This window comes from Siniperca chuatsi, linkage group LG23, assembly GCF_020085105.1.
Source record: "Siniperca chuatsi isolate FFG_IHB_CAS linkage group LG23, ASM2008510v1, whole genome shotgun sequence".
Lineage (NCBI taxonomy): Eukaryota > Metazoa > Chordata > Actinopteri > Centrarchiformes > Sinipercidae > Siniperca > Siniperca chuatsi.
In genome coordinates, this window is record NC_058064.1 from 7,430,655 (window position 1) to 7,457,627 (window position 26,973).

At 37.9% G+C, this 26,973-nt stretch overlaps 4 protein-coding genes across 5 annotated transcripts; 3 read left to right on the forward strand and 1 right to left on the reverse strand.

Annotated features, from left to right (window-relative positions):
• Positions 1–293: 293 nt before the first annotated feature.
• Positions 294–8,580, forward strand: hcls1 (hematopoietic cell-specific Lyn substrate 1). 2 transcript variants are annotated; one of them, XM_044186277.1, is made up of 16 exons: positions 294–427; positions 1,199–1,282; positions 1,368–1,441; positions 3,793–3,916; positions 4,038–4,148; positions 4,544–4,598; positions 4,712–4,822; positions 4,910–5,020; positions 5,114–5,224; positions 5,307–5,362; positions 6,211–6,280; positions 6,441–6,586; positions 6,675–6,824; positions 7,520–7,682; positions 7,764–7,832; positions 7,924–8,580. In XM_044186277.1, the coding sequence occupies exons 2-16, from the start codon at positions 1,199–1,201 to the stop codon at positions 8,058–8,060; spliced, it is 1,572 nt and encodes a 523-aa protein (XP_044042212.1). In that variant the 5' UTR covers positions 294–427; the 3' UTR covers positions 8,061–8,580. The 2 variants fall into 2 exon arrangements, with proteins under 2 accessions (XP_044042212.1, XP_044042213.1); XM_044186278.1 differs by lacking the exons at positions 294–427; positions 4,910–5,020; positions 5,114–5,224.
• Positions 8,558–10,910, reverse strand: llph (LLP homolog, long-term synaptic facilitation factor). The gene is made up of 3 exons (XM_044186293.1): positions 10,771–10,910; positions 9,631–9,859; positions 8,558–9,336 (listed from the first exon to the last, which is right to left on the reverse strand). Exons 2-3 carry the CDS (start codon positions 9,845–9,847, stop codon positions 9,173–9,175), a joined length of 381 nt encoding a protein of 126 aa, XP_044042228.1. The 5' UTR covers positions 9,848–9,859; positions 10,771–10,910; the 3' UTR covers positions 8,558–9,172.
• A 37-nt stretch (positions 10,911–10,947) lies between these two features.
• Positions 10,948–13,292, forward strand: pex26 (peroxisomal biogenesis factor 26). Its single transcript, XM_044186289.1, has 5 exons — positions 10,948–11,330; positions 11,422–11,562; positions 12,449–12,774; positions 12,866–13,006; positions 13,115–13,292. The coding sequence occupies exons 1-5, from the start codon at positions 11,140–11,142 to the stop codon at positions 13,225–13,227; spliced, it is 912 nt and encodes a 303-aa protein (XP_044042224.1). The 5' UTR covers positions 10,948–11,139; the 3' UTR covers positions 13,228–13,292.
• Positions 13,293–15,061: 1,769 nt separating this feature from the next.
• On the forward strand, positions 15,062–20,988 carry usp18 (ubiquitin specific peptidase 18). The gene is made up of 10 exons (XM_044186652.1): positions 15,062–15,253; positions 16,005–16,101; positions 17,297–17,436; positions 17,522–17,601; positions 17,685–17,819; positions 18,517–18,612; positions 18,683–18,844; positions 18,924–19,055; positions 19,446–19,489; positions 20,197–20,988. The coding sequence occupies exons 1-10, from the start codon at positions 15,196–15,198 to the stop codon at positions 20,267–20,269; spliced, it is 1,017 nt and encodes a 338-aa protein (XP_044042587.1). The 5' UTR covers positions 15,062–15,195; the 3' UTR covers positions 20,270–20,988.
• The last annotated feature ends 5,985 nt before the right edge of the window (positions 20,989–26,973 follow it).

Below are 26,973 nucleotides of genomic sequence, written 5' to 3' on the forward strand. Positions count from 1 at the left end.
AGTAGTTGTAGCAGCTCCTGTATCCTAAAACTTCCCATTTACTCTTATTACCACTTTTTCTGGTCGTTAATATTATGATTTCCGTACGCACTTGAATGCAGCATTTCTTTCTTTTTAAAACTTCCTTAAAATAATATATGTGGTTAAAATATATATATATATATATATATATATATATATATATATATATATATATATATATTATACTACAGAAATAGCAAAGCCGTATAAGTGTTTGTCAGTTATTAATTAAAGAATTATACATAGGGACGACATTTGTTATATTGTTCACATCAACGCGCGTTCACGTTTTCCGTCTCCGCGTTCACTTGTCGCCCATCGTCACAACTTGTGTGAAGACCTTCAAGAACACTGTCAGTGTAATATCCACCTTACACACGGATATATTGCACTTGACATCTGCAAGGTATTGTTATTTTTTCCCCCTTCAAACTAACTCACTAACATGCCTTAATGTATGTATGATTTTATTTTATTCCTCTTTCAACTTAATTAAGGAAGTAGATCTATACGCAGTCTAAGCTGTTGTACAGTATTAGCAAATATTTGCCAACGGTTACATTAGAAAAACTGACATTTATAAACGCGACAGTCATGGATGACTTCAAAAGTGCTAAAATAGTACAGGAAGATGGGGCTAATGTGTACCTGTCCAATATTACTACTACAATTACTTGCCTAAAACTACCACTTATAACAGCAAAATATGATCAAATTATAGTAAAAGTTAAATAGTGACAATTAGTAATCTAGCATTAATTATATACATATAAGAAATAAATCATATTATTTTCAGTGTGTTACAGAGGATTTTAAGGTCTCCAGTAAGTAATTCCCCTAAATAACATGTTTTTATGATACTGTTTCCTAAGTATTTTAGTGTCCTTTTACTACATGAAGTGTGTTTTAATATGGGGAAATAAAGCTTCATGTTGAAAATAACTTAACTTCCTTTTTGGGACTTCAGCAAATGGTGGTCAGAGCTTGTGGTTGTACATGAGTTTTTTTTAGTCATCATAACAACCAGCGAATATCATAGTGCATCATCAGTGCATAGACATATAGCAGTTTTGAATATGTCCATTTGTGAACACATGAATAGGTCATTATCAGAGTTATGTTATTATCAGAGTTGTTAAGTGTCTTCAGTGTGGCTCATAGTGTTTTACTTCCCCAGATGTGGAAATCAGTCGTGGGCCACAATGTGAGCATGAAGGTGGCTGCAGAGGGGGACGACTGGGAGACAGACCCTGACTTTGAGGTATTGTATACTTCCTGGAGTGTGTGTCACTGTGGGGAAAGATGCAAACGCTCCCCAGTCAACCCTTTCTGACTTTGTGTTTCAGAATGACGTATCAGAGCAGGAGCAGAGGTGGGGAGCAAAGACCATCGAGGGCTCGGGACGTAAAGAGCACATCAGGTAAGAGATGCACAACCCCGTGTCTGGCAATGAACGATTCTTGTAGAGAAATGCAGGTCCCAATGGGTGCTGCGTAGCAACAGGAAGAGGAAGTGAGAGCAAAGCACAAGCTGTTAGGCAGCAAGTCTTTCCTAATATGGGTAATATATGATTGATGATGTTGACACTTTGACATTGAGATTTAAACCGCTTTGCTTTCTCACTGTCAACATGGTGAGACCATAAATTCAGACAGTAGTAGCACTGAAAGTAAGAATAGGACGAGAGATTGCTCACAGATTTAGGTCCCACTTTCTAATAAGTCACGCTTGACAAAATCCCTGCAGCTGTTGTTTATCCTCCTCCAGCAGGACACTTAATTTATCGTTTTAGTTATTTAGCTCTTCAGATAGACGCTTTGGACCTCTTACCATCAGGGAAAACCTGCAGAGTACCTGTACCAAAATCCATTTATTAACAACTTATTAACTTTTATAACGCTTGACTTGATGCGCATTAGGAAGCCTTAAATCTACAAGCATCTATTGATAGATTTCCAACATTTACAACTGCGTTATCACCAAACAGAAAGGATAAACACCAGCATAGGGATTTCTCACAACCTGGCAACCACAAAGTTATTCTTATTAATGGCTTATAACTGATCTATAAAGCATAAATATGATTTATTAATCATTTATTTATTAAGTAATAAAGTTTTGTTTCAGCTTATAAACCCTTTATAAAGGGTGTCTTATTAGAAAGTGGTACCCAGATTTTGTGTGTGTGTGTGTGTGTGTGTGTGTGTGTATCTGATGCATAACACTATTTTTGCAGGCCAAGTATGAGTGATAACTTTGATCCCCTGTTATAATTGATATGAATACTTATTTTGATATTCACAACTTTAGCCAAGCTCCATTGTCCCATAAAAATATAAGAACAAATATACAGTGGCTGATGTATTTAAAATGGTGCTGAATCGATTAGTTAGTTAATCGATTATTAAGAAAAGACTTTATTGATCCAGAGGGGGAAAGTCACATGTTACAGACAGGCTAAGAGGTAAGAAAACAGATAAAGAACACTTAAATAAATAAATAAATAAATAAAAATTAAAGAAGTGATTAAAGAAGAAATGTATTCGGCCTGCTATCAATAACTGAGACAATAAGGCAAGAAACTATATATAAAAAATAAATTAGAAAGATGACATAAAGAAAGTAGAGAGAGGACAAAAAACGCTATATATACATTATAAAACCTTAGACTATATAAGTGAATTGTGGAAATTTTTAGTGCAACTCCGGCAGCCACGATGTGTGTACTATATGTATATAATACGGTGGCCAATAAAGGCAAATGCACTGCAACTTTGGAAAACATGCAAATAGACAAAACACAAGCAAATTAAAAAAACATCTTCATTAATTTGACAACATATGCGCAGCTTTTATAAAACACGCTTCAAATATTCAAACGCACTGCAATTACACACAACACAACCAAAAAACACAAACACGCTGCAAATAGGGCCTACACAAAACGACAATGGAAGTGTTTCCAGAGGACACTAAAAAGTGCAGAACATGACTTGTTGTTGCCTCTGTTTGGGACTCATGAAGTTACTGAAGTCGGGTCTGTGTATCATCCGTTTCTGACCTCGTGACCTTGCAGAGTGAAAAAATGGAATTCTATCAGTAATTAAAATTTTTGTGAGGCGATTTAATGTTTACGACATATATTAACCCAGGAAACGCTATTTATGTACAGTTGGTCACAAATTGATCAATCAGTCACAAAATCATTTATCAAGCCAAAAAACAAAATAACATTTGTTGCTTCAAGCTTCTTAGATGTGACTCTTTGCTGCTTTTCTTTGTTTTGTATAATTATAAACTGAGTACAATTAGATATTAGACTGTTGGATGGGCAAAATAAGCAACGTAATGACGTCACCGTCCGCTCTGTAATTTTATGGACTTAATAAATTATTAGTTAATTGAAAGAAAAAACAACAAAAGATTAATCATTGATGGAAATAAGAAAGTTAGTTGCATCTTCACTTGTACTATGAGTACTTCAACCAGATATTGGAACTTATTGATATTGGTTATTTTCATTTTTTATATCAGAATTGCCTCCAAATTTGTCTACATGTTCACACTTTAACAGTTCCTTTTATAGTTTCAAGGTCTATAAAGCACTTTGAAACTGCCTTGTGTATGAATTGTGCTATATAAATACATTTGCCTAGTATGAGTATGTTAGGTATTACTGATAAATAGTTTCTAATGGCGAATATTACTCTCATTGTGTGTACTGGTGTGGATCTCAATGTCAGTGTGTTTGACCCCTGTATGACCTTCCAGTGTTGCAGAGCTCAGAAACAAGGTGGCTGTGGAGCACGAGCAGGTGAAGCAGAAGGATCAGACTCCCAAAGCTTCATATGGATATGGAGGGAAGTTTGGAGTGGAGAAGGACCGAATGGACAAGGTTGACGAATTTCTGATAAGCTCCTCTTGTTTACTGTCAGATTGTATCTACCTCATCTTTTACTCTGCATCCACTTCTTAAATAAACCGTATGTGTTCATATATGTACCGCTACCGTCCAGGTGGCTTTGGGGAACGACTATGTGGCACAAGTCGAGCAGCACTCTTCCCAGAAAGATGCGGCACTAGGGTTCGGCGGGAAATTTGGTGTTCAGAAAGACCGCGTCGACAAGGTGAGAAGACAAGTAGACAGTCAAGAGCCCCCCTCCCCTCAGAGATTTGTTTTGATTGGATGTTTGACCTTCACTGAATGATGTCTACAGGGTTTTACACTAGAAGACTCTTTTCGCATTTGTCTGCTGAAGGGGAAAAGTTTCCCCGTGTGCTCAGCTTAAAGTTTAACACGTGTAACTACAAGAATGATTTTGTGACATCTAAACTAGTTTGCGAGCCAATCGTGGTCCAGTATGCAACTTTTTAAGATTGAAGAGATTTTTAAATGAGGGAGAAACTTTTGTGTAGGAAAACCTTATCATAATTATTCAAAGCAGAGTATTTTTAAATGTCTTAAAACACTTTTGGAAGGGATCTTTAAAGCAATATATGAACCTCTGTGTTGTCTGTGCAGTCTGCCATGGGCTTTGAATACAAAGGAGAGATGCAGCAACATGCATCTCAGAGAGGTAAGTCATCTGTCCAGCTTCAAAGAGGCCTTCTCACTTACAGTACAATTATTTGGTGCTACCTAACAGAAGGGTCTCATCCAGAATCTTCCTTACAATCCATATGTTTTTAGATTACTCAAAGGGATTTGGAGGAAAGTACGGGGTGGAGAAGGAAAAAGTGGACAAGGCCGCTTTGGGGTACGACTATAAAGGCCAGACAGAGAAGCACCAGTCACAAAAAGGTGAGTTTAAGTTGTAGATATTGTCAGTTTTGACACTATTTGCTTTACATTTGCTTTATTTTGCATTTGCATCGTATTTTTTACCAGACTACGCTAAGGGATTTGGAGGAAAGTACGGAGTGGAGAAGGAGAAGGTGGACAAAGCTGCTTTGGGGTACGACTATAAAGGAGAAACAGAGAAACACCAGTCACAGAAAGGTAAGTTAAAGTTGTAGCATTTGTCAGTTTTGACACCTTTTGCGCCTGACATCTGATTTCTTTACTCTGTGCTCTTATTCATTTCACACTCAGATTACTCAAAGGGATTCGGAGGGAGGTTTGGTGTTGAGAAGGAGAAAGTGGATAAAGCTGCCTTGGGCTACGATTATAAGGCAGAGACGGAGAAACATCAGTCACAAAAAGGTGAGGAAACGCCCACGTGTATAGTTTATAAATACCAGAGGACTTATAGTATATCAGACTAATCAGATTTATCTCTGTTTAGATTATTCAGCAGGTTTTGGAGGTCGTTATGGAGTACAGGCAGACCGCATGGATAAGGTCAGTAGTAGCGCTGCAACTATTCTTTATTTTTTGATGAATCTGGAGGTTATTTCTCTGATTAACTGATTGGAGTTTATTCTGTAAAATGTAATGGTAATGGTAGAAAATCCCAATAAAAATTTCTCATAGCCCAATTTTCATTTTAATGGGTTTCATATCAAATCAAATAAGCCTTTGAGCAAAAATGTTGATGTTGCATTATTGCCAAAGCTAAGTTACATATTATTGCCATTAATATTGATTATTTTTGTTTTGATCTTTATTTTACAGATACAATTGTTATACCTATTCCAGGCTCTTTTAGTAACCTGTAACTGTTGCTCATTAAATTCAAGCTATATTTTTCAAGTAATATAGGCTTGGTTGTATGAATAATATTGATAAAAATATTAAAATATGAATAAATATTTGTGTAAAATACCACCATTGTTGAGGCCAAGTATGGAGAGTGTGGTTTATGTGGCTTGGCAGAGGTTTGGGTCAAGCTTCTATCTGGTACTGGCTCTAAACCTTTGTTTTGCCCTATATAGGCCCAACTTAGGGCTAGCTGTGGTATTACAATCATGACCCACATGTTCCTGCTCTGACAACCAGAGCCCACTCTTGGACCATTATTCTGTTCTTATTATTATATCATTATTGTTATATAGGACAATAAAAAACTGAGACAAGCAGCAGATCTTTACATTTGAGAAGCTGGAACCAACATGTTGATTATCAAAATTGTTCATTTTGATTATCTCCTATTTGACTAATTAACTAATCATTCCAGCACTAATCAGTATTGAAATATTGAAAAGGGTGAATGATAATTGCCTATCGTCTTCTCTGCTGATCTCTTTTAGAGTGCAGCTGGCTTCTCAGACATGGACTCCCCTACCTCTGCTTATGAAAAGACACAACCATTAGAGGCCTGTAAGTTCATTTTTTCACTCAACATAATCAACCCTAGTGTGCCATCTTTCTGGTGAACAATTAAAGCCACCAGTGCTGAGGAGTTGTTCAACTGATTGGAAACAGGGCAGAGGTCATTGCTAATGCACTGTATTCATATTAATTTCTCTGTATTATGCAGCAAGTGTAGGTGCAGGAAAACTGAAGGCACGTTTTGAGAACATGGCGAAGGCTTCAGACGAAGAGAACAGGAAGAAAGCAGAAGAAGAGAAAACGAGGAGACAAGCTAGAGAGAGCAGAGAGCGAGAGGCAGCCAAACACAGACAGGTAACACATACACTGCACTGTAAACATGTAAAGAGATAAAAAATTAAGTAATGGTCAATATGCATAGTAATGATTTTGTGGCCTGTAGGAGCAGAGCAGCAAAGAGAAGGAAATCTGTCCACCACCTGTTCCAGATGTGGATCCAGAGTATGACCTGCCACCACCAGAACTCCACCAGCACATGCCAGAGATAGAAGAAATACCTGAGCCACTGCCAGAACCAGAACCACAGCCAGAGGTGAAACACTCTGATTCAAACAAATATCAGATGTACCAAATCATAGAATATTTCATTTATCCGTTTAAGGGTTACAGCTGGAGATATTCTATATTTTTGTTTTTGTCAACAATTCCCGTGACATTCAATCAGTAACTGAAAAACATAGAAACAGTAAAACAACAAAATAAACTGAGGAGGGTAAAAAAAAACAACGTAGTCCCACCCTATCACACTAACCCACTCAAATTCTCTGTATGTATGTCTTTCATTCTTTCATTTATAATTTCACATTTCCAACATGTGACAAAATTTTATTTATTTTTTTATTGTAATGAGGCAATTGGGGAAAAAGAAAGAAAAATCGACCATAAATTGGATCACAAAAATATAATTTCATTTTTAAAAAAGGCTCAGTAATTTCCTCAAACAGCTGGGCACCGTAGTTTTTAGCAAACGTTACTCAGAGAAAATACTGCATTTGTTAGAGACTATTTTCAGCTGTGAATTAATACACTATTTTTTCATCCAGATGGTTAGAAGAGTCTTTGAGGATTCTGGAAAACAGTTCAGAAAAACAGATACTTCTCTCTATGACCTGAATGTAATGGCAATACATGAGAGGCACAAACTGGGGCTAGGTCTGATATTTGAAATCTCAGGTCATCTTCATGATTTGAGATCATGAAATCAAAGATATTCTGTGATGTTTCCAGGAGGAACCAGAATGCGAAGAGCCCCCGGCCTTGCCTCCACGCTCAGACGATTTCCTTGACCTGGATGCTCCCCCACTACCTGACAGGTCGGAGTATGAGGATGAGGATGAGGATGAAGGACAGTACGAGGAACTTGCTGAACTGCCTCCTCCTGTGCTGGCAGGTCTGTGTCTGCCATCAGTTAAATGTCAAACCTTTGGCATAAATATGAAATACTCATTAATTTCAGCGTTTTCTTTTACAGCTGAGGACAATGACTATGAAGACTTGACGTGTGGCCAGAAGGCGATAGCAATTTATGACTATGAAGGAGGTGCGACACTTTTTAAAATTTTCATCTGACATTTAATAATCATCTCTCGACATTTGTGGGGACAAATCGTTTCGTCTCCTTTTCCACACAGAGGCTGATGATGAGATCTCCTTCAACCCGGATGACGTCATCACCAACATAGAGATGATTGACGACGGCTGGTGGAAGGGACAGTGTCACGGACGTATTGGCCTATTCCCGGCCACTTATGTTCAGCTGATGAAGTGAACGACATGCTCAGGGAGTTATTGCACGAGCTTCACTTTGGCACAATTTAAGGTTTCTTAGGTTGTTCAACAAAAGAAATTTTATTTTCGCAGTGTATTTATAGAATAAATCACAACAAATCTGTGCCAAAATGGCTTCTGGTTAGCTGATTTCTATACTTTTACTGTGTACAATCTGTGGTAATGAGTATCTGAGGGTAGTATGACCACCAAATCCATATTAGCGACAGGGAGTTACATCTTGTGTCGGCAATGACCTGATTGGAGCCATTAAAATATTCTACAGGCAAGCTTCTTTGTGTTGTTTGTATACCAGCAACTTTTATCAGTCCATTTCTCATTAGTGTCAACTCACATTAACGTTTGGCTATTATCACCTTTCCCTGGCAATGTATCGTATTGTGATCATATTGTGTTATCATTTGACATAATTCTGCTCATCAAATTAATGATTTGTAGCAAAGTGTGGCTAAAAATTGAAGAAAAAAAATCTGTTAATAAAGTTATTTCACAAGTGAAAAGCGTTTTATTTACAACACAGTTCATTCATTTATGATTTTTGCATACATCTTCTATATCACGGTATATGCAACAATATCGTATAAGAGAGAACACGACATGAGGGGAGAAAAATGGAGAATGACGTACAACAAATGTCCCTAGTCGGACTCAAACCTGAGACATTGCGGTTCATGGTCAGCATCTCAACCCCTAAGCCACGCGGATGCCCCAGTTATATTGATTTTAACCACAACACCCAGTCTTAAGTGGTTTAGGACAAAAAACTATAGTAAACAACACAAGCCATATATCTGTAAATTATTTTTTTTCCCTATCGGTGTATGGAAAGATTTAATTGTAGGAGAATACAGTCTTACTTTCTTAAAACCTGTCCTAACATGAAAATGAAGCTGCTGTTCCATAAGAACAAACATTTTCCTGCAGTGAATTACTTTACAATAACAGGCTCTGTGAATCTTGTAATCCACTGAACAGAATGAGATTCAATAGCAGAAATTCCACAGTTATGTATAAAAGGAATACATGAAATGATCCTGTGTTTCTGCGTTAAAGTCTTTAAGGCAAAGCAAAGGTCTTTTGGTTTCCTCTGGTTCACCAGGAGATACCCTTCTTCTTCTTGCCCTGGCCACTTTTCTTTGCCATTCGTTTGCTTTTCAGTTTCTTGGCCTGCCGTTGACTCATCCATGCAGGGTACTGTCCATTTTCATCCAACTGAGTTTTCTTGCTGCGCTTGCTGTCCATGTCCATCTTCCCATCTGTAACACAAAAAGACAAAGATTGTTAAATAAAAAAAGATGACAATGAATAAACATTTTGTTTTGCAAAAGAAGTGTAATATTCAGTAATACTCATACTGTTAACAACACTCACTGTCAGATGGACCAACACAAGTAACACAGTACTGATGAAATGCTGTGTGGACGATGTAAATAACTGGGAACTTCTAATACTTTGCCGCTACGTCAGCTTCTTAAGCAACCCAGGATTCAACTAAACATCAACTGTTAAAAAGCTGTTAATTCTTGTGTTGTGCTCAATCTCTCACTCACCGTCACCCTCTACCTCCCCCATATCCACATCTGTCTGCTTCTTGATCTTGTCAGCTGGCACCACAGTGGCGATCTCCTGCACTTCAGTCATGACAGCTTCTCCTTTCTTATCCAGACTCAGGGCTTGTTTCAGACGAGCCAGCTCCTTGGGAGCATTTTTCTTCCTCTTCTCTGCACGCATCTTCCTCTTCCATTTGCTCCGGAGGCTTTTTGCCATTTTAAGGATGATCTGAAAAAACAAAAACACACCAGTCAAGCTAACGGTTTTTCACATTCTTATCCAATAATTTCTCTAGAAAGTAAGCAGCTCCCTAGGGCCCCACACTTCCATTATTTTTTTCTATTAAAAATAAAATAAAATCTTCTGGGATAGATTAGATGCCAGAACCAAGAGCACACATTCACTGGAGGCCCAACACTCTGCAAGTATGAATACATTATGTTTCACCTTCAGGATAGCTTTCTTTAAACTCTATTTCACATCCCTCACTTTGTTTTTGATTAAGACACCCTCAAAATCAGAACTTACTCCTAAAAGGACCAGAAAAAAAGCCAAAGGGAGAAACAGTCGACGTTTTCTCATTTACAAAGATATTGCACATTATTTGATATTTCTTTAAATGTGGCATTGGACATTTATAGTAATCTATAGTGATAGATAGATTATCTGTCCACAGCTCTACAGCCAAGACAGCAGTCCAAATTTTACACATCACGTTTAATCCACGGTTATTTCTTGATGTGGGTAAGTTTTAATACAAAATACTCCAAAAAAATGCTTTTGGCCTTTAACTTAAAAGAGGGTTCCTGCTCACTTATATGACGTAAGATCATAGTTATAACATATTTGTCCACATATCAACCAGAATATAGAGTTAACGTTATACATTGTCACGGTTTCGTGGTAGTTACATTACATGACTAGATATTAGCAGGCAACAGCATTACAGAAATTAGCTTTATGGCTAATTCATACCTTAGCAAGCTAACGTTAAGTAAACAGTTTGCTAGCTTGCTAGCTATCCAGTCGCTGCTGTGAATCAAATCATAACGTTACACTTCAAAGCTAGCTAATTTCAACATGCTAAATAAATACAGTGTTAGCATTATTCCACATATAAACAGTAAGCGGTGACTTACAGAAAACTAGTTTAGCTGCTTCAGTTTTCTCCGTGGACAAACAGGAACACACACTACTCCGTGCACGTGTATACAAGCTGGAAGAAAAAAAATTATGACACGTTTTCGAAGAAACAGCAATATGATTGGCTGCTTCCGTTAATCTGAAGACCGTAACGCCTGATTGGTTAGTGATCTCAAACCCGGAAGTTCTGTGTATCATGGATAAACAAAGATGTTGAGGAGAGGATAGTGTACAAGTCAAATCTCTAAACAGGTTTAGTTGGAATTCAGGTATAAACTAAGCTGCTAAAAGTAAAGCAACATCTCGTTATGTTGTAAATAGTTTGTGTTTTTTGTCGTATTGGTCTTAAAATTTGACAGATAGTCATGAGCAGCTGTTCAACCAGCCTCGCTCCTGCTCGCAGCTTCGGCTCATTCTGCAGCCACACTTCTTCTTTGTCCAGCATGTTGGACACTGCTGCGGAGCAAATGATGGTCCACAAAGATTTCCAGGCAGCCTTTGACACGTGCGACAGAGGCCTGGAGAGTCTCGCCAGCATGGACCAAGAGGACAACAGGTGAAAGTCTAAATGCACCTTGTATCATGGATTTCTCCATGCAGCCTGACTGTGTAATGTGACTGTGTGTTTCGGTGTCTTGTCTCCTCAGATGTGGAGAGTTTAAGGCTGGCTTCTGCATCTTAGGCATTCAAGCACTGGCTGAGCTGAATCAGTGGCATGGTGTCCTCTCCTGGGTCCTTCAGCAGTACGAGCACCAGGAGAAAATACCAGCTAAAATAATGCAGATGTGGTGAGTAGAGCTGCAGAATTTGGTCGATTCATTTATTATTTGATTGACAGAAAATTAATTGCCAACCATTTAGATAATCAATAACTCTCTTTTCTTCCCTCAATTCTCTGGTTCCAGCTTCTTAAATCTGTTTTATATCAAACAAGCTATTTGAAGACATCACCTTGGGCTCTGGGGAAATTGTGATGGGCATTTTTTTTTATAATCGTCTGATGTTTCATATATTTATGAAAATAATCATTAGTTGCAGCTCTAATTGTGAGGAATCTGAGGAGCATGCACATCACTGAGTAACCAGGCCAACAACAGGTACATGTGGCAGATATTTGGATTTGTTTTTCCCGTCTTATTCTTGAATTTATTTTTTATTTTTTAAATATAGGAATAGAAGAACACTTCGCACATCTATTTCTTGAGACAGGTGCGTTGGAGAGCCACTCCCTATTTAAGAGGGCTTCTCATTGTCACAAACTATTTGCCTCATGAAGGTCTAGCACCAAAACATCGCAAATAAGTGTATTATTGCAAGTTAGACTAGTGTGCAGGAGTTTATTTGCAACTTTAAACCAGGAATAAAATTGAAAGGGGAAGCAGTAAAAAAAAAAAAAAAAAAAATTTGAAAACTAAATCCAACAACAGTCCAAAACCCAAAGATATTTAATGTACTATCATATATAACAAGAAAAGCAGCAAATCTTCACATTTGAGAAGCTGAAATCAGAGAATATTTGCCATTTTTGCTTAAAAAAAGATTGAAACAATTAACTGATTATCAAAATAATTAATAAAAAAATCTATAATTTTTCTGCGATTAACTAATCTATTTATCAACTAATCTTTTCAGCTCTGAAGTGCATATTGAATATATTTTCTCTCATTTTGGCAGCATACTTCTTTACTCCAAGGTGGGAGAGCCAGCCGCGATGCAGGAGGCAGCCAGAGTTTGGTTAAACTGCCCGTCCAACAGCAGAGTAACAGGGTTTGGGACGGTGGCAGAGCTGTACCTGCTGCATGTCCTCGTGCCTCTTGGACACAGAGACGAGGCTCTGGAGCTGATTGACGGTGAGGTTGGAAGTGGCGCGTTCACAGAGGACCAGAGGCAGACGGCACTGGATGTTGTGGAAGAAAAAGAGCGACAGAATCAAGAACCGCCACTGAATCCCGGGATCAGTCCAGACTCTGAGATCACTGCGCATACAGTCTCAAGTCAAGGTCTCACATTTCAGTTCAGCCCTTATGACATGCATTATACTAAGTCACATAAGTACAAGAGAGTCTTTCTGATTGTGTTTGTGTTCTACAGGAGCTGTAATCCGTAAACTTGGAGCCATGCTCAAGTTTTTCTACAGAAAACTGTTGTTGACCGGCTCTGGCTCATTCCCTCTCCGGAGAGTCTTTCTGGCTGCTGTCCTTCTCTACATGCTTCTTCTTCGAATGGATCCAGGTTGGATTAAATGTTCTTCGTAGCTCAGTTTCATCACAAGGCTTGTTGAAGTACAAAACATATGATTGGGAATAAATCGGTGCATTTCTTCCTGTTCTTTCCCCACAGCTCTTCCGTCTTCATTCATGTGGATTTACAAACTTCTTCAACTGCTCAAACAGATGTGGAGTGCCATGTTTGCATCGAACTATCAGGCTCTCACTCAGAGCAAAGGACTGTAAAAGAATGAAAACTGCAATATGTTTTTTCCCTTTTTCAAGTTTCATTAAACCTGTTTAAACATCAATCATATTAACGACTTTTGTTACTCCAAACAAAGACATTTCCAGTAGTATTTGCTGTGTTCTGAGTTAGAAATTTCGGACTTTTAATGCCGTCAAGATGCTCCACAGACTGAGAGACTGATTTTATCGCCCGGTTTGGAGCAGTGCATTTCACTTTTCCCATAAATTCACTTCAAGTCCTCACTAACACATCTTTCAGGTTGCAGATCCAGATTGTTCTTCCTGAAGTAACTCCCTCTTCATCATAATATTAACTTTATTTAACCAGGAAAGTGTCTCACTGAGATTCACATCTTTTTTACAGGAGAGTCCTGGCCTAGATAGCAGCAACACATGGAACAAAGTTACAAAACACAGACTGATGGAATAATTAATCCTCAAAACAGATGTGATCATAAGAATAATGTTAAACAGATAAAATAACATCAGTCAATATGCTTGATTAAAATTATTCTAGTATACAAATGGAAAAGGATAAAAAGAGAAAGTAGGAAAACTTTCTGAACTGAGTGCTGTTGACCTTTTACCATGACTCTGACAGTCATTCATCAGCTTTTCATTTAGCTATCTGACACTAAAATGCATTTAAACCAGGTCATTGTGTAAGGTTCACATACAAATATGGAGATCTACATGTGTAAAGACTCAGTTTGTGAGTTTATGTTTCATTCAGCCATACATTTGAAGATACTATACAAATATCATGATCAAAAATAGGAGTTATATCAGTCTTAGTGAGAAAATGGCTGATAAAAATATTATTTAACCACAATAGTGGTATCTACATCACATATTGGTTATTTCAGTTTAACAATATTTTTACAGTTGAGATGACAAACTTGAACTTGTAAAAAAACATTGTAATGGCCTTTAGTCAGTGGTGGAATGTGACTAAGTACATTTACTCAAGTACATATTTGAGCTACTTGTACTTCAGTCTTTTGTTTTCATGCCACTTTGTACTTCTACTTTAGTTACTTTACAAATAAACCATTTTGCATGCAAAACACACACAGGGCTTATAAATATGTTTTGTTACAAATTAAACTACCCAACAGTTTATACAAGTCATTTTTCATGCAAAAACATTTCATGGTTCCAGCTTCTCAAATGTGACAATTTGCTGATTTTCCTTTTAATAATTTTAATCATTCTGAGGTTTGTACTGTTGGTTGGACAAAACAAGCACTGTGAAGGTGTCACTTTGGGCTCTGGGTCATTGTGACGGCATTTCTCACTATTTTCAGAATTTTTAAATACCAAACAATCAATTGATTAATAGAAAAATAATCAGCAGATGAATCCATAATGAAAATAATCACTAGTTGCAGTCTGATACAAAATAGTATCCTCAACAACTACAACAGTAAAATCCTGCTTTTACATTAATGCATGAGTAATAATAATCTAATATATATGTATATAATAGTATAACAGTCACATGGGACATTTTTTTGCATTGAGTACTTTGACTTTTAATACTTTAAGTACATTTTCCTGATTATACTTACATACTTTTACTCAAGTAGCTTTTTCAATGCAGGACTTTTGCTTGTAATTGAGTATTTTTTACAGTGTGGTAAGCTATTAGTACTTTTACAGGATCAAAGATCCAAATATACTCACACAACAAGCCTTATTGGAGATAAAGGAAACTCACAAAAGGCTAATGGAGCCGAATGAAATGACCGTTATTTTACGCTTGTTTTGTGTCGATATTGTCGGTTAGTTTGTCTGTTACAGTTTACTTTGCAGTCTGCGCATGGCAACTTTTAAGTTTCGATTCCAGAGAAGCGAAGCGACGCGGCGAACCGAAACCTGTGAAACGGAAGTGAACCTACAGCTGACGGTGTGATGTTCACTCTCTAAACTAAATACACGAAACACTTGACGTTGATTTTACTGATGTCTGAATTGCGCTGCTGGTTTCTCTCAAAACTTGGTGTGAGGGACCTCCGCTTCGGTAAGTAGACCACATTCAGCCTGACGATGATGATGATGATTTATGCTGTTAAATCTTCCCTGTGGTGGAATGTAACTAAGTGCATTTACTCAATTGCTGTACAATTTTGACTCAATGTTGACTGTAATTCTGTGACAACTTCAGTTACTTTGCATATATATGTGTGTGTGTGTGTGTGTATATATGTGTGTGTATACATATATATATATATAAATATATATGAGTACATAATGAGTACTTTCATTTTCAGTTCATTTTGATGCTTATATTTTTGTACTTTTCCTTGAGTAACATTTTGAATGCAGGACAAAAGCCCTGCAATGTACAGTATTACTATTATTTGGTCATCAGTGAGTTTCCTACTATAACTGCATTTCACACAATTGTATTCATTTTTCTCTTCACAACCAATAAATCCCTCATGTGTGCAGTAACAAAATACTGACTTTGGATCTGTGTAACATTAACCTGCTATTCATCTGCTGTACGTAGGGAACTTAAACCAATAAACCAAACACGGTTTTCTTGCTCTGTCTTCTATAAAATCATTGATTTGTTTATTTTAGTAAAATATACAAGTGAGGTGGGGGTTCTGCAGGACTTTACTGTTATATTTTTATTTTATTTTCACATGTGAATGCCCACTGGCATTCTGGGCCCATAGGTGGGCACCTGGCGGTAGACACAGCCATGGATAACCTGCTTGGTTCATCAACAGGGTTATTTGAATGTTTCTGATGGTCTGTCACAGGAATGAGAGGCCTCACCAACTACCGTCTGTCCTGCTGTGTGAACACTTTACTGCAGACCTTCTCTGCTACCTGGGAACTAGCCGACCTACTGGACAAGTAAGAGAATTAAGTGCATATTCATTATTATCCTGACTTATAAAACAATAAATCCTTGATCACTGGGTGTCTGTGAGGTACCAAGCAAGTCAGACACATGAACGCAAAAGGGCGGACAAGGAAACACAACATACATGACACTAAATTAAAATGATAACATTAACATTAACTTTAAATAGTTTCCCAGCGTAATCCACAATATAATTTATATTGAATAACACACATATGAAGTTATGACTTGAGCTCCCCAGTTAATCCTGACCACACCTATAGTCATATAGGCCAGTCAAAGCACTAGGCTCTCTGATTGGCTGGAAGGATGCCACATCAGGACAGAAACTAAAGCAGCAGGAAGAACTCTTCACTAATGATAAATAAAGTCTGTTTTATGATATATGAAACAATGAGGCAGATGTAAATTATTACTATGAACATCTGTAACAGGGCAATGCCCTTCAAGAATATTTTTAGAGCACCTCAGTAAGCGAGAACAGACAGCACGCCAGAAAAAATTACTGAGTAAACTAATTTATTATACAAAACAACAATTATTTAAACAGGAACCACAATAAAAATGCTCTGCTCTATACTTTAGACAGTGAAGGCTACTTCACAATAATATACAGACTGAACAATAAAAAAACAAACCAAGAAAATGCAATAAACTCACTAAAATCAGTTCAGTCTTAACACAGCAGCTATAGTGTCCACACCACAAACAGGCCTAGTAATAAAACAGCCGCAAGATTACCAGATATTACCTTTATAGATAATCAGTGAAAAGAAATAACTACTGTAAATAAAAATTTAATGAAATGATGGCAGCCTCGAAAAGAAAAGAGGGGAGCGGTAAGACTATGTTAAAAATACAGAAATTAAAAACACCCACACACAACAGTACGTTAAAATGCGTGCATGCAGTACAAGTAATAAAATAAAATGGTTTGTGGAAGCACAACTCAACCTTTGCACCGAAGAGACACGTGACTCGGCCTTCGCAGTGTCAAACATAATGCTTTTGATGTGTAAAACCTTCAGAATCCTAAGCATAGATACCTCATAGATATTTGTTGAGAAAGTTCAATGAGAACTTTCAAAAAGATTTAAAAAATGCACAGGTGTCAATCTGGAAACAAGGCTGCTCTTCTCAGGTGCTAAAAAATGAAAATTAATGAAGGTTTATGAATTGCACAAGGTGGGAAGCGGCCGGTGTGAGAGACAGTCGTAATGTCCCCCTGCAGCTAAAGAAGGTTCTCGCGGCCATGAGGAGCGACCACCCTCAGCCTGCTCCCCATCATGACTTCCTCCACTGTCTGGACAGAAACTGCCTTCGCCGTAAGGAGAAACAAACTTTAAATAAATGTCTCATATTGATGTGGTTTATCTCACAACTTCTGACAATGAGAATGTTGTTTTGCAGTTTCTGTGCAGCATGATGCTGATGAGGTGTTCCTCTCAATCCTGAACTTCATGCAACAGCAGATGGATGACAAAAAGCTGGTTTGTCTTTAATCATTAATATTGTTAATTTTTCACCCGTAAGTGCATCATCTATATTTGCTTGCATTTGTTTTCTCTTCCAGGCTCTTGAAATCCAGAATCTGTACAAGATTTCTGTAGAGACGCGCGTGCAGTGTTTAGAGTGTACCTTCGTCCAGACTCATACCAGCTACCTGCTCAGCCTGCCTCTGCATATAAAGGAAGAGCCCAATTATCTGGTGCCGTTTCTTTTTTGTTTACATGTGGATTGTTTTTGTTAAACATTTTTGGAAATACACTCATTGTCTTTTTTGCCGGAAGTTAGATGAGAAGATCGATACCACTCTTATGTCTATGCGTTAAATATGAAGCTACAGCTTAGCAGCCGGTTAGCTTAGCTTAGCATAAAGAATGGAAACAGGGGGTAAGAACAGCTAGCCTGGCTCTGTCCGAAGGTAACAAAATCCACCTTCCAACAACCTCTAACTCATTAAAACATTATCTCGGTTGTTTAATTCATACAAAAACAAAAGTGTAAAAACCACAATTTTTACGGGGATGACAAGACTCCACAAAGTCACTCCTTCTGTCCAAGAAGTAGTCCCGCACATAACTGCACAAAGTTTTTGCACGGATTTAACAAACTAGATATAACATGTTAAATTGTGAGTTTCAGAGGTGCTGGTACAGTAGGTGAATTTTTTTACCTTTGGACAGAGCCAGGCTAGCTGTCCTTACCCCGTTTCCATTCTTCATGTTAAGCTAAGCTAACCGGCTGCCACTACACTTTTACTGTACAGACTTGAGAAAGGTCTCGAGTTTCTCATCCAACTCGCGTCAAGAAAGCAAATAAACATATTTCTCAAAATGTCAAACTATTACTTTAACCTTCCCTGAATTTAAACTTACAAGTATTCCTAATATGAACCTTTTTAGGAAGGCTGCATGACCTCCTTCTTTGTGCATCAGGAGCTACGGGGCATAGATTGCTGCTTTTGTGAACAATGTGGAAAGAAGACTCCATCTAAACAGGTGAGGCTTGGTTTAAAATGCTTCCCAGAACGTGTGAACTAACGTAGTCAAACATATTCTTCTTTCTCAGGATGTCAAACTGCTCTCCCTGCCTCCTATCTTGTGCGTGCACCTGAAAAGGTTTCGGAATAGCTGTGGTCAAACCTGGAAACTTGATTGCAGTGTTATCTTTCCAGAAAACTTTGACTTCTCTGAGATTCTTAAAGATGCGTTCTCCCCAGACTTTGCCCAGGTATTTCTTTTTATGTATTTCGAATAAATTATCCGAGCATTGTTTATTTTGTCATCCACAAGTTTCTTTGTTCTTCCAGAATGACTGCAAGTACACTTTGCATGCAGTGGTAGTGCACTCTGGTTATGCAATGTCCGGGCACTATACTGCCTACGTTCGTCACAGGGTGAACCAGCGCTGGTACTATGCAGATGACAGCCACGTAGAACAGGTACTTCCGATCTGACAAAATCTCTCTCACTTGAATGCAATTTATTTCTGGCTTGTACTTGTTGACTTTGACTTTGTAGAATTGAGTACTTCATAATCAATCAAAATGCATAGTTAGATATGATAGCTCCTATGTAGATCACTGTTTCAAAGCCTTCGAAATGTTTTGCATAAATACTGTATCTTAAGTATAAGTTAAAAGTGTGATGTGAAATTTTGTATCTGAAATGTCTGAAATCATGTCTTAGGCTTGCTCCCTAAAACCAAATTAGGGAAAGGGAAATATAGCTTTTACTCTTCACTTGTTAAAGAGGGATTTTTGTATTACTATAATTCAGTTTTATGCAAATTTGTGATTCATTTGGTCTTTGATTTGTATTCTAACACAAAGGTCACCTGGGAAAATGTGAAGACATCATATGGAGGACGTTTCAGGTAAATAGTTCAACATCAAAATCCACCTACAGCACCTCTAAATTTCACTAATTAACATATCTCAAAGTGCAGAAAAATTAATCAAAAGACATAAAATTAAACAATTTCTGAGCTTAATACAGAGGGATATTCAGACTTTTATTTCTTCTCACATTAACAACTCATTCTCTGTGTTCAGCCTCATCTAAAAAATTGTCTTGTCTAAAAAATTTGGAATATAGCAGCCACGCCTTCAGCAAAAAGTAACAAAAAACATGTGACTCCGATTTTGGCCTGCTTAAACCAACCTCCAGCTTTTAGAGTTAAATTTAAGATTTTTATTAATAACATTTAAAGCCTTAAATGCTTGACTCTCGCTGACATCTTACATCTTTTATCTTCCCACTTGCGGAAAGCGCTTTAGATCTTTAGACAAAGCCTTATTGTCTGTTCCTCAGTGAAGATTAAAGACTAAAGGTGTTTTTGGCATGAGGGCTTTCAAAGTTTTGAATTCTTAAACAGAGGAAATCCGTCTTGTCACGTTGTCTTGTCTTTCAACAGCTTTTCGCCTAACACCTGGTAGTTATATTCTCACTTTTTATTCCTGTTTATTGTACAGAAATTTTCTGTATGTGTTCCTTTTATCCCTTTCCTGCCCTAACTCTGAGAAGCATAACTTTGTTTTGTACATTTCTGTCTAAAAATGTTAAATGCTGTTCATTTTACAGACACACAGCATACATGTTAATGTACAGAAGAAGTTCGAAAAAGGAGGGACGACAACCTGAATTTTCCAGCTGAGAAGATGGATGCGGATTAATTATCCTGGGGTCACAGTGCAATATGGGAATATAAACACACGAATATAATTATTTACTTGAAATTATTTATTGTAATATTTGATTTTGTTGTACATGTTGAATGGTTTTATATTCAATTATTTTTCTGACCTGAATATAGCTCATTCAGATTGAACATCAGCACAGTCATATCTGCCAAACACCAGTAGGTGGCGTTGAAGACTCAAAACAGTGAAGGGTTTTCCACTCAGACCACACACACTGTGAACACACTCAATGATACTGGGGGGTTGGTTTGAAGAGAATGCTTAGCTTAGATATTCACTGTTTGGGGGGAAATACCTGCTATAGGACTAAGTGTTCATTTTCCTGACACTGCTGTATAATATATGAGTCATCCATGGAGAACAATGAATTAATTTTTTTCTCATTTGGGCTACCAAAAACAACAATGCTCCTTCAGCATCTCACTCTGATTTGTATGTATTGCATTTTCTAGCTACCTGCAGGCCTTTTACACTATATTACGAAAAGGATTTGGAATTATACACCTTGATGTTTTTAGCTCTTCTTCATACATCAACACCAGCACATCTCCCACCACCTGAGCTCAAAATATACATGTATGCGCTGAAGGTACTGAAAAGTGCCTGTTCTGTATATATTTGTTTTGAAAATGTATTGGGGAAACCATCTTACAATAAAAAGAGGTTAAACGTTGCAGTCACAGCCACAGTTCTTAAATGCTTGCTATAGGCTGTCAGCAGAGCCTCTGAAGTTCCCACTCGCTTCGCCAAGAGTCGGGGGACCGTGTGAAATGGTGCCTATGTGCTGCAGAGCTCTGACAGAATGGAACATGTCTGCACAGTGCCACAGGCAGCAGGCCTCATGCTTAGTCATCTCACTGCCATGTAGCTCAGGCGCAGCTTTCTGTAGAGGGGGTATCATCCTCCCACATTCAGACCAAAGACCAGGGCTAGATGTGTATATTATGTGTCTAGATTTGAGTCACAGATATAGTTAGGTTTCACACTAATTTGTGACATGAATCCTCGTGTATTCCTCTGACTTGTACAAGTAAGCTGACGTTGGAAAGAGTCATAGTAATAAAGACTATTGACATATACTATATAAAATTAGCATTTTCACATGATAGCATATGTTGAGATCAGTGGGTACTTGGATGGATTTACAAGCAATATCATGCATTGTTATTATCTGTTACATAGTACCAGTGGTGAAAGAAGTTCTCAGATCATTCAATTAAAGCAGTTATAATCAATATTTTTACATTAACAGTGGATCAAATGAATTATCACCTAACTCTGCAGTTCCCCTCAGCTCTACTGAGCTTTTTAGCATCTTTCAGCTCAATGTTTTGGTTTTCTGGGCCGAAAGTTTATTGTTTTGGTTTACTCTCGCTGCTCTTATAATGTTTTTTTTTCGGGTGCAGTAGGCGAAAAAACTCTAAATATCCAATGTAATGCTACCTGCCCAGCACCAAACAGCAGACAAAGTTAACAACTAACGTTAGCTAGTGAACAAAGAGTAGCAGTTAGCAGCAGAGCCAGGTATTTCTCCATAAGGAGTTGGTAGAGACCAAAAACAGCCAAAAAGAGAGTGAATATTGGACTTACATTCATCAGGTGGCCAACTCCAAATGAATGCTAATGTTGCTCCATGTCTGTTAGATATGTAAATAAGCAGCTGTTTGCTAACACATTCTCCATGTAAAGTTAAAAGGCGATAATATGTCATTGTTGTGTTCACAGCTTGTTTCTGCTGCCCCAAGTGGACAAAAAATCAGTTATTGCAGGTGTAAAAAAGATACAAGTAAAAGTCCTGAAGAACAGTAATAGTACATAACTATTATCAGCAAAATGTACTTTAAGTATTCAAAGCGAAAGTACTCATTATGCTGACTAGCCCCTGTAAGAGTGTGATATTGTGATATATGTAGCCTTTTATTTGGTTACTGTAGTGGAAAGTAACTAAGTACATTTACTACCGTACTATACTTAATTACAATTTTGAGGTACTTTTACTTTACGTGCGTATTTACATTTTAAGCTACTTTACGCCTCTGCTCCACTACATTTCAGAGAGAAATATTGTACTTTTTACTTCACTACATTTATCAGACAGCTATAGTTAGTGGTTACTTTTCAGATTAAGATGATAAAAACAAATCATATGATCAACTCTTGAAAAAATGAGCCCAACAGTTTATAGTTAAAATTTCTATGATAATGCTGATAATACTAAGTAATAATACATCTGTACTTTCACTTGAGTACATTTTTGAATGCAGGATGTATTTTTTGTACTTTTACTTACGTAAAGGATCTAAATACTTCGTCCACCACTGTTGGATTATCATTATTAATGCGTTAATCTGTAAGCAGCATTTTATTGTTGTAGCTGGTCGAGGTGGAGCTATTTTAACTATTTTATCTACTGTTGGGTAGTTTAATCTGTAAAATGCATCATATTTTATTTGTTGATTATCTAAATCTGCAAACTATTAACTTGTCAGGTACATGTAGTGGACTAAAAAGTACAATATTTCTTTCTGAAATGTAGTAGATAAAGTACCTCAGTATTGTGCTGAAGTACAGTAAATGTACTTAGTTACTTTCCTCCAGCTTATAATAGTCAGTGTTTGTATAAAAGGCACATTTGGCATATGCATCCCCATCAACCAGACTGATTGTCCTGATTGTGAACAACTGATATTTTAGACAAAACGTCAGAATCTGAATTGTATTATGATAACGCCTCCATTTCCAAAGAAGTGATTCTTCTCTTTGTAAGGCTTTAATTAATAATTCATGTTGTATGACCATGTGTCAAGTAAATGTTAGACAAGCATTTGTCCAGCAGCACCCTGCCATTGACCACATCACAGACACTAACAATGCAATAGTATGACATGCGCAGCACACCCTCAAGGCCTCATGTATAAAGTCTGACTGAACGTCTGGACATCTTAGTTTTGTTTAAAGCACGTGTAGCACATGCATGAGATCTTTGTCTCTATTGTTTGAGGCTGAGCTCTGGCCCCTGGATGTGGTTACTCAGACACTTTATGGCAGATCATAATCTCTGCAATTTAGTTTTAGCTCTTTATCATGGTCAGGTGTTAGACAGTCAGCCAAGGACACCTTATGTTGTGTTGTTTTGGCATATTATTTCTCCAGCAGTGATAGTGATTGACACAATAAATCAGTAAAAAACACAACTGAAGCAGATGTATGGTGTGAACATAGTCCCAGTAGGCATGTAGGCTATAACAGCAGGGATGGTATTCCTCAGGCTTTGCAGAGTGGCAAACTGTTTTCTTTGGAGAATATATTGAGGTTCATTAATGCTTTTTAGTCATTGTTGATGTGTGTTTACCAGTTACTAGGTGAGCACACCACTGTGATGCATCAAGGAGAAAATGGAATTTGGCTATTTGAGAACCACTCTTAAATTTTCCCTTTTTTGTGTGGAGGATTTCACAGGCTTAGATAAATGCCTGTGCCTGACTTGACTTTTTTCGAAAGCGACAGCCAGCCAGCCAGCCAGCCAGCCAGCCAGCCAGCAAGTATTCCAGTCCTCTGTTTTTTTGATGAGGATCACCAATTATGTTATTTCATGTCACTTGTCAAAGAATATCCCTCATGCTGTTTTGCCATACAAAGCCAGAGAGCAGTAACGACAGAAACAATGAAGGCAAACTGAACTGTGTAACATACAAAAGTTGTAGGGCCTTCATTTTGTGTCCTAATGCCGGTCTGTCGATCAGTCCACCAAATTGGTTCAGACCGAAATATCTAAACAACTGTTTGATGGATTGCCATGAAACTTTATACAAACATTCATGGTCCCCATAGGATGAATCCTAATGACTTTGGTGATCCCCTGACTTTTCTTCAAGCGCCACCATGGTTGACATTTTTGGCATTTTGGGGAAATGTCTCAACAACCTTTGGATGGATTCCCATGAAATATAGTCCAGACATTAATGTCCCATTTAGAATGAATTGCAATAACTTATCTCCTGACTTTTCATTTAGCACCACCATCAGGTCAAAAATTATTCCAATACTTTGTTTATAACAAAAAACCTGCAAACCTAAACCATTCCCATCAGCCTCAGCTATACCTTGTGCTTATTGCTAATTCGCAAATGTTAGCATACTAACTAAGGTGTTGAACATGGTAAACATTATACCTGCTTAACATCAGCATGTTAGCATTGTTGGTGTGAGCATGTTAGCATGTTCATGCTTGCATTCAGCTAAATTTAATGCATTTAAACATGTGATTTAAAGGTAGCGTGAGATGGCAGTTACTGTTTCTCTGCTAAGCTAGTTAGCTTTAGCGGGAGTTTAGCTAGGTTTTCTTCTCCATCATGAATAGATTTAGCTATTGCCTCATTTAGTAATGTGGTATAACACTTACCAAGATGTCAGTTAATCTATTTTTATTTTTTTATCAGTTACAGATGACAGCTTGGGAAAAATTTATTTGTAAATTTAATTTTAGTTTTAGCTGGCCACAGCTATCTCACCAGCTAGCTTTCCCTCGTAACTCAAAAGTATACAGCCAGAGTGCAGTAACTGCGGTTTAGCTTGGCTTTTAGCTCCGTTTTGTAGTTACTGCAATTTTTACCTGCTGTTTTCATGGCAATTATACATTTCTATGGCATAATAACTCTTCATATGATAAAACTGATGTCAAAAAGTTACTGTATTTTGGCTTTGTAGGGCAGTGTTGCAGCTGCCTATTTCATTCAGAATTTACATCTTCTGGTTTTATTTTTTACAGCCTTAAAAAGGAACTAATTCATGCGCTGTCTCTACACAGTTCCCCTTTTCTGCTCAGGACAGTGGATTGTGAATGGTGGCTGGTCTTGCCTGTGGTCCTCCCCTATGAGATATGTGTGGAAGGGAAGGTGTTTCCTCCATAACTCATGCCGAGACCCTTTAGCAAGCCCCGTCCTGACAGCCCCTCATCTGCTCTAACTGCATATTTCGTGATATTTCAGGGGTGGCAAGCCAGCTAACACAGCTATATCCTTTGGTTACATAATGAGGTTTCAAATAGGAAATGATTCTCTTTTGCTCTCTGTATGTCCAATGTGCAGGCCTGGTGACAATGGTGAAGTCTGCTTTTGTCAATAGCAAACAAGAACTGTCTGCTACATGACACTCATATTTAAAAAAAAAGAAAAAAAAAAGAAAAAGTTAAATCACATAAAGGAGCACAGAACTGAACAAGTATCTGCATATTTCTCCTTAAAAAGAAAATCCTAAATGATTTAAATGACCTAAATCCAGAAGTAAACCCTAATTAAAGCCATCTTGAGAGGTTTGTCTATGATGTGCTTTGATGTGACCTGTGACACTCACCTCTAATTTCAAAATGGCGTGGCTCATAATTAGGTCATAGCGGTGAATTCTGGCAAGTGTTTCTTGGCTTTAGGTGTTAACACATACATTGGTCTGTAAATATACTGTGGTGATTTCACTGGAATTCGTAGTATGAGTGGTCGTGTCTTGGAAGGAGTCTTATCTTTCCCCACTGAGTTCAGAAAATTTCCTCTCTGGTGGGAGAAGGGGAGTCTGGTCAACACAAAGTTTGCCTCTCATCACGTGTTCAGTTGTCCTCCCCGAGATTCTTGGCAGTCTGAGCATAATAAATAGAACATCTGCTGAATTTTCTAAGAAAAGGGATGTCGAACAGTCAAACTGCTATAAGTGAACAGAAAAGAAAAAGTACGGTTCAAATTTCGTCTAGTTTGGTTTGGACCAGAACCGAGGCTGATTCACTTTCATATGGGGAAATGACAAGTGGCACTACTATTTAGTGGCTAATGATATGTATTCAATCTCAGTTATTTTTCAGGTTATTTATATTTATTACAAAGTGGACTTCCAACCGAGAGGAGTTGGCAGCATGTAACAGATGTTAGTTCTGACCGTAGGTGAGCGGAGGCCCCTTGGTAATTGTGGTCATGACATGCAGGGTCATATGACATGATGCCCCACCCTTGTCTTCATAGCTCTGTCGTTACCCTTCAGCTGGCACTTTATCTCAGCTCCTTATCATCAAACTCAGGATCCAGAGAAGATCAGCCGTCTTCTCAGAAGCCGAGTTGCTCAGGTTACAGGTGAAATGGCTTTACTGACGGGCTCGGGTAACTGTCTGGCTCTCAGTCTGTGAGCGTCCTGCCTCAAAAGCGAGCTCCTGCTCTGACATGTACACCGCCATGTTTTTGCACCTCCACACTGGTGGCCCCTCCACTGGTCCCACCAGAATGAATGTCTTTTTATTTATGATGTGATACATTTTCATTTTGGTTGGTTGAATGTCACTCAAATGAAAGTGAGAATTAACTCTTGTGACTTGTCAGGAGAAAAACTCATCTAAACGTTAACAGATAGTATAATAAATCCTCATCTTCACATGGCATCCCTCAAATTAAAATCCTCCTTCGCTGGTCTCTTGCCACACAGGAATGAATGGAATTGCACCTTGAGGCTCACTGCTGCTTCACTGTTCCAGCTCTCAGCTAACGATAAGCTCACAACAACCTGTTAGCTGCTTCAGACACACACTTCAGCTGTGCTTGTGCGTGCATACCAATCACTTGCTACATCAGCGCTCCAGTTAATGATTTGTAGAGTAGAAGAAAAACCTGACGGTAGAGCTCAT

Coding starts and splice junctions, on each gene's coding strand:
- hcls1 (XM_044186277.1), top strand. CDS start 1,199: ATGTGGAAATCAGTCGTGGGCCACAATGTGAGCATGAAGGTGGCTGCA. Junction 5,021..5,113: donor GAAACACCAGTCACAGAAAG/GTAAGTTAAAGT, acceptor TTTCACACTCAG/ATTACTCAAAGGGATTCGGA. Junction 7,683..7,763: donor GCCTCCTCCTGTGCTGGCAG/GTCTGTGTCTGC, acceptor TTTCTTTTACAG/CTGAGGACAATGACTATGAA.
- llph (XM_044186293.1), bottom strand. CDS start 9,847: ATGGCAAAAAGCCTCCGGAGCAAATGGAAGAGGAAGATGCGTGCAGAG. Junction 9,337..9,630: donor GGGGGAGGTAGAGGGTGACG/GTGAGTGAGAGA, acceptor TTTGTGTTACAG/ATGGGAAGATGGACATGGAC.
- pex26 (XM_044186289.1), top strand. CDS start 11,140: ATGAGCAGCTGTTCAACCAGCCTCGCTCCTGCTCGCAGCTTCGGCTCA. Junction 11,563..12,448: donor GCTAAAATAATGCAGATGTG/GTGAGTAGAGCT, acceptor TCATTTTGGCAG/CATACTTCTTTACTCCAAGG. Junction 13,007..13,114: donor TCTTCTTCGAATGGATCCAG/GTTGGATTAAAT, acceptor CTTTCCCCACAG/CTCTTCCGTCTTCATTCATG.
- usp18 (XM_044186652.1), top strand. CDS start 15,196: ATGTCTGAATTGCGCTGCTGGTTTCTCTCAAAACTTGGTGTGAGGGAC. Junction 15,254..16,004: donor TGTGAGGGACCTCCGCTTCG/GTAAGTAGACCA, acceptor GGTCTGTCACAG/GAATGAGAGGCCTCACCAAC. Junction 19,056..19,445: donor ATGACAGCCACGTAGAACAG/GTACTTCCGATC, acceptor TCTAACACAAAG/GTCACCTGGGAAAATGTGAA.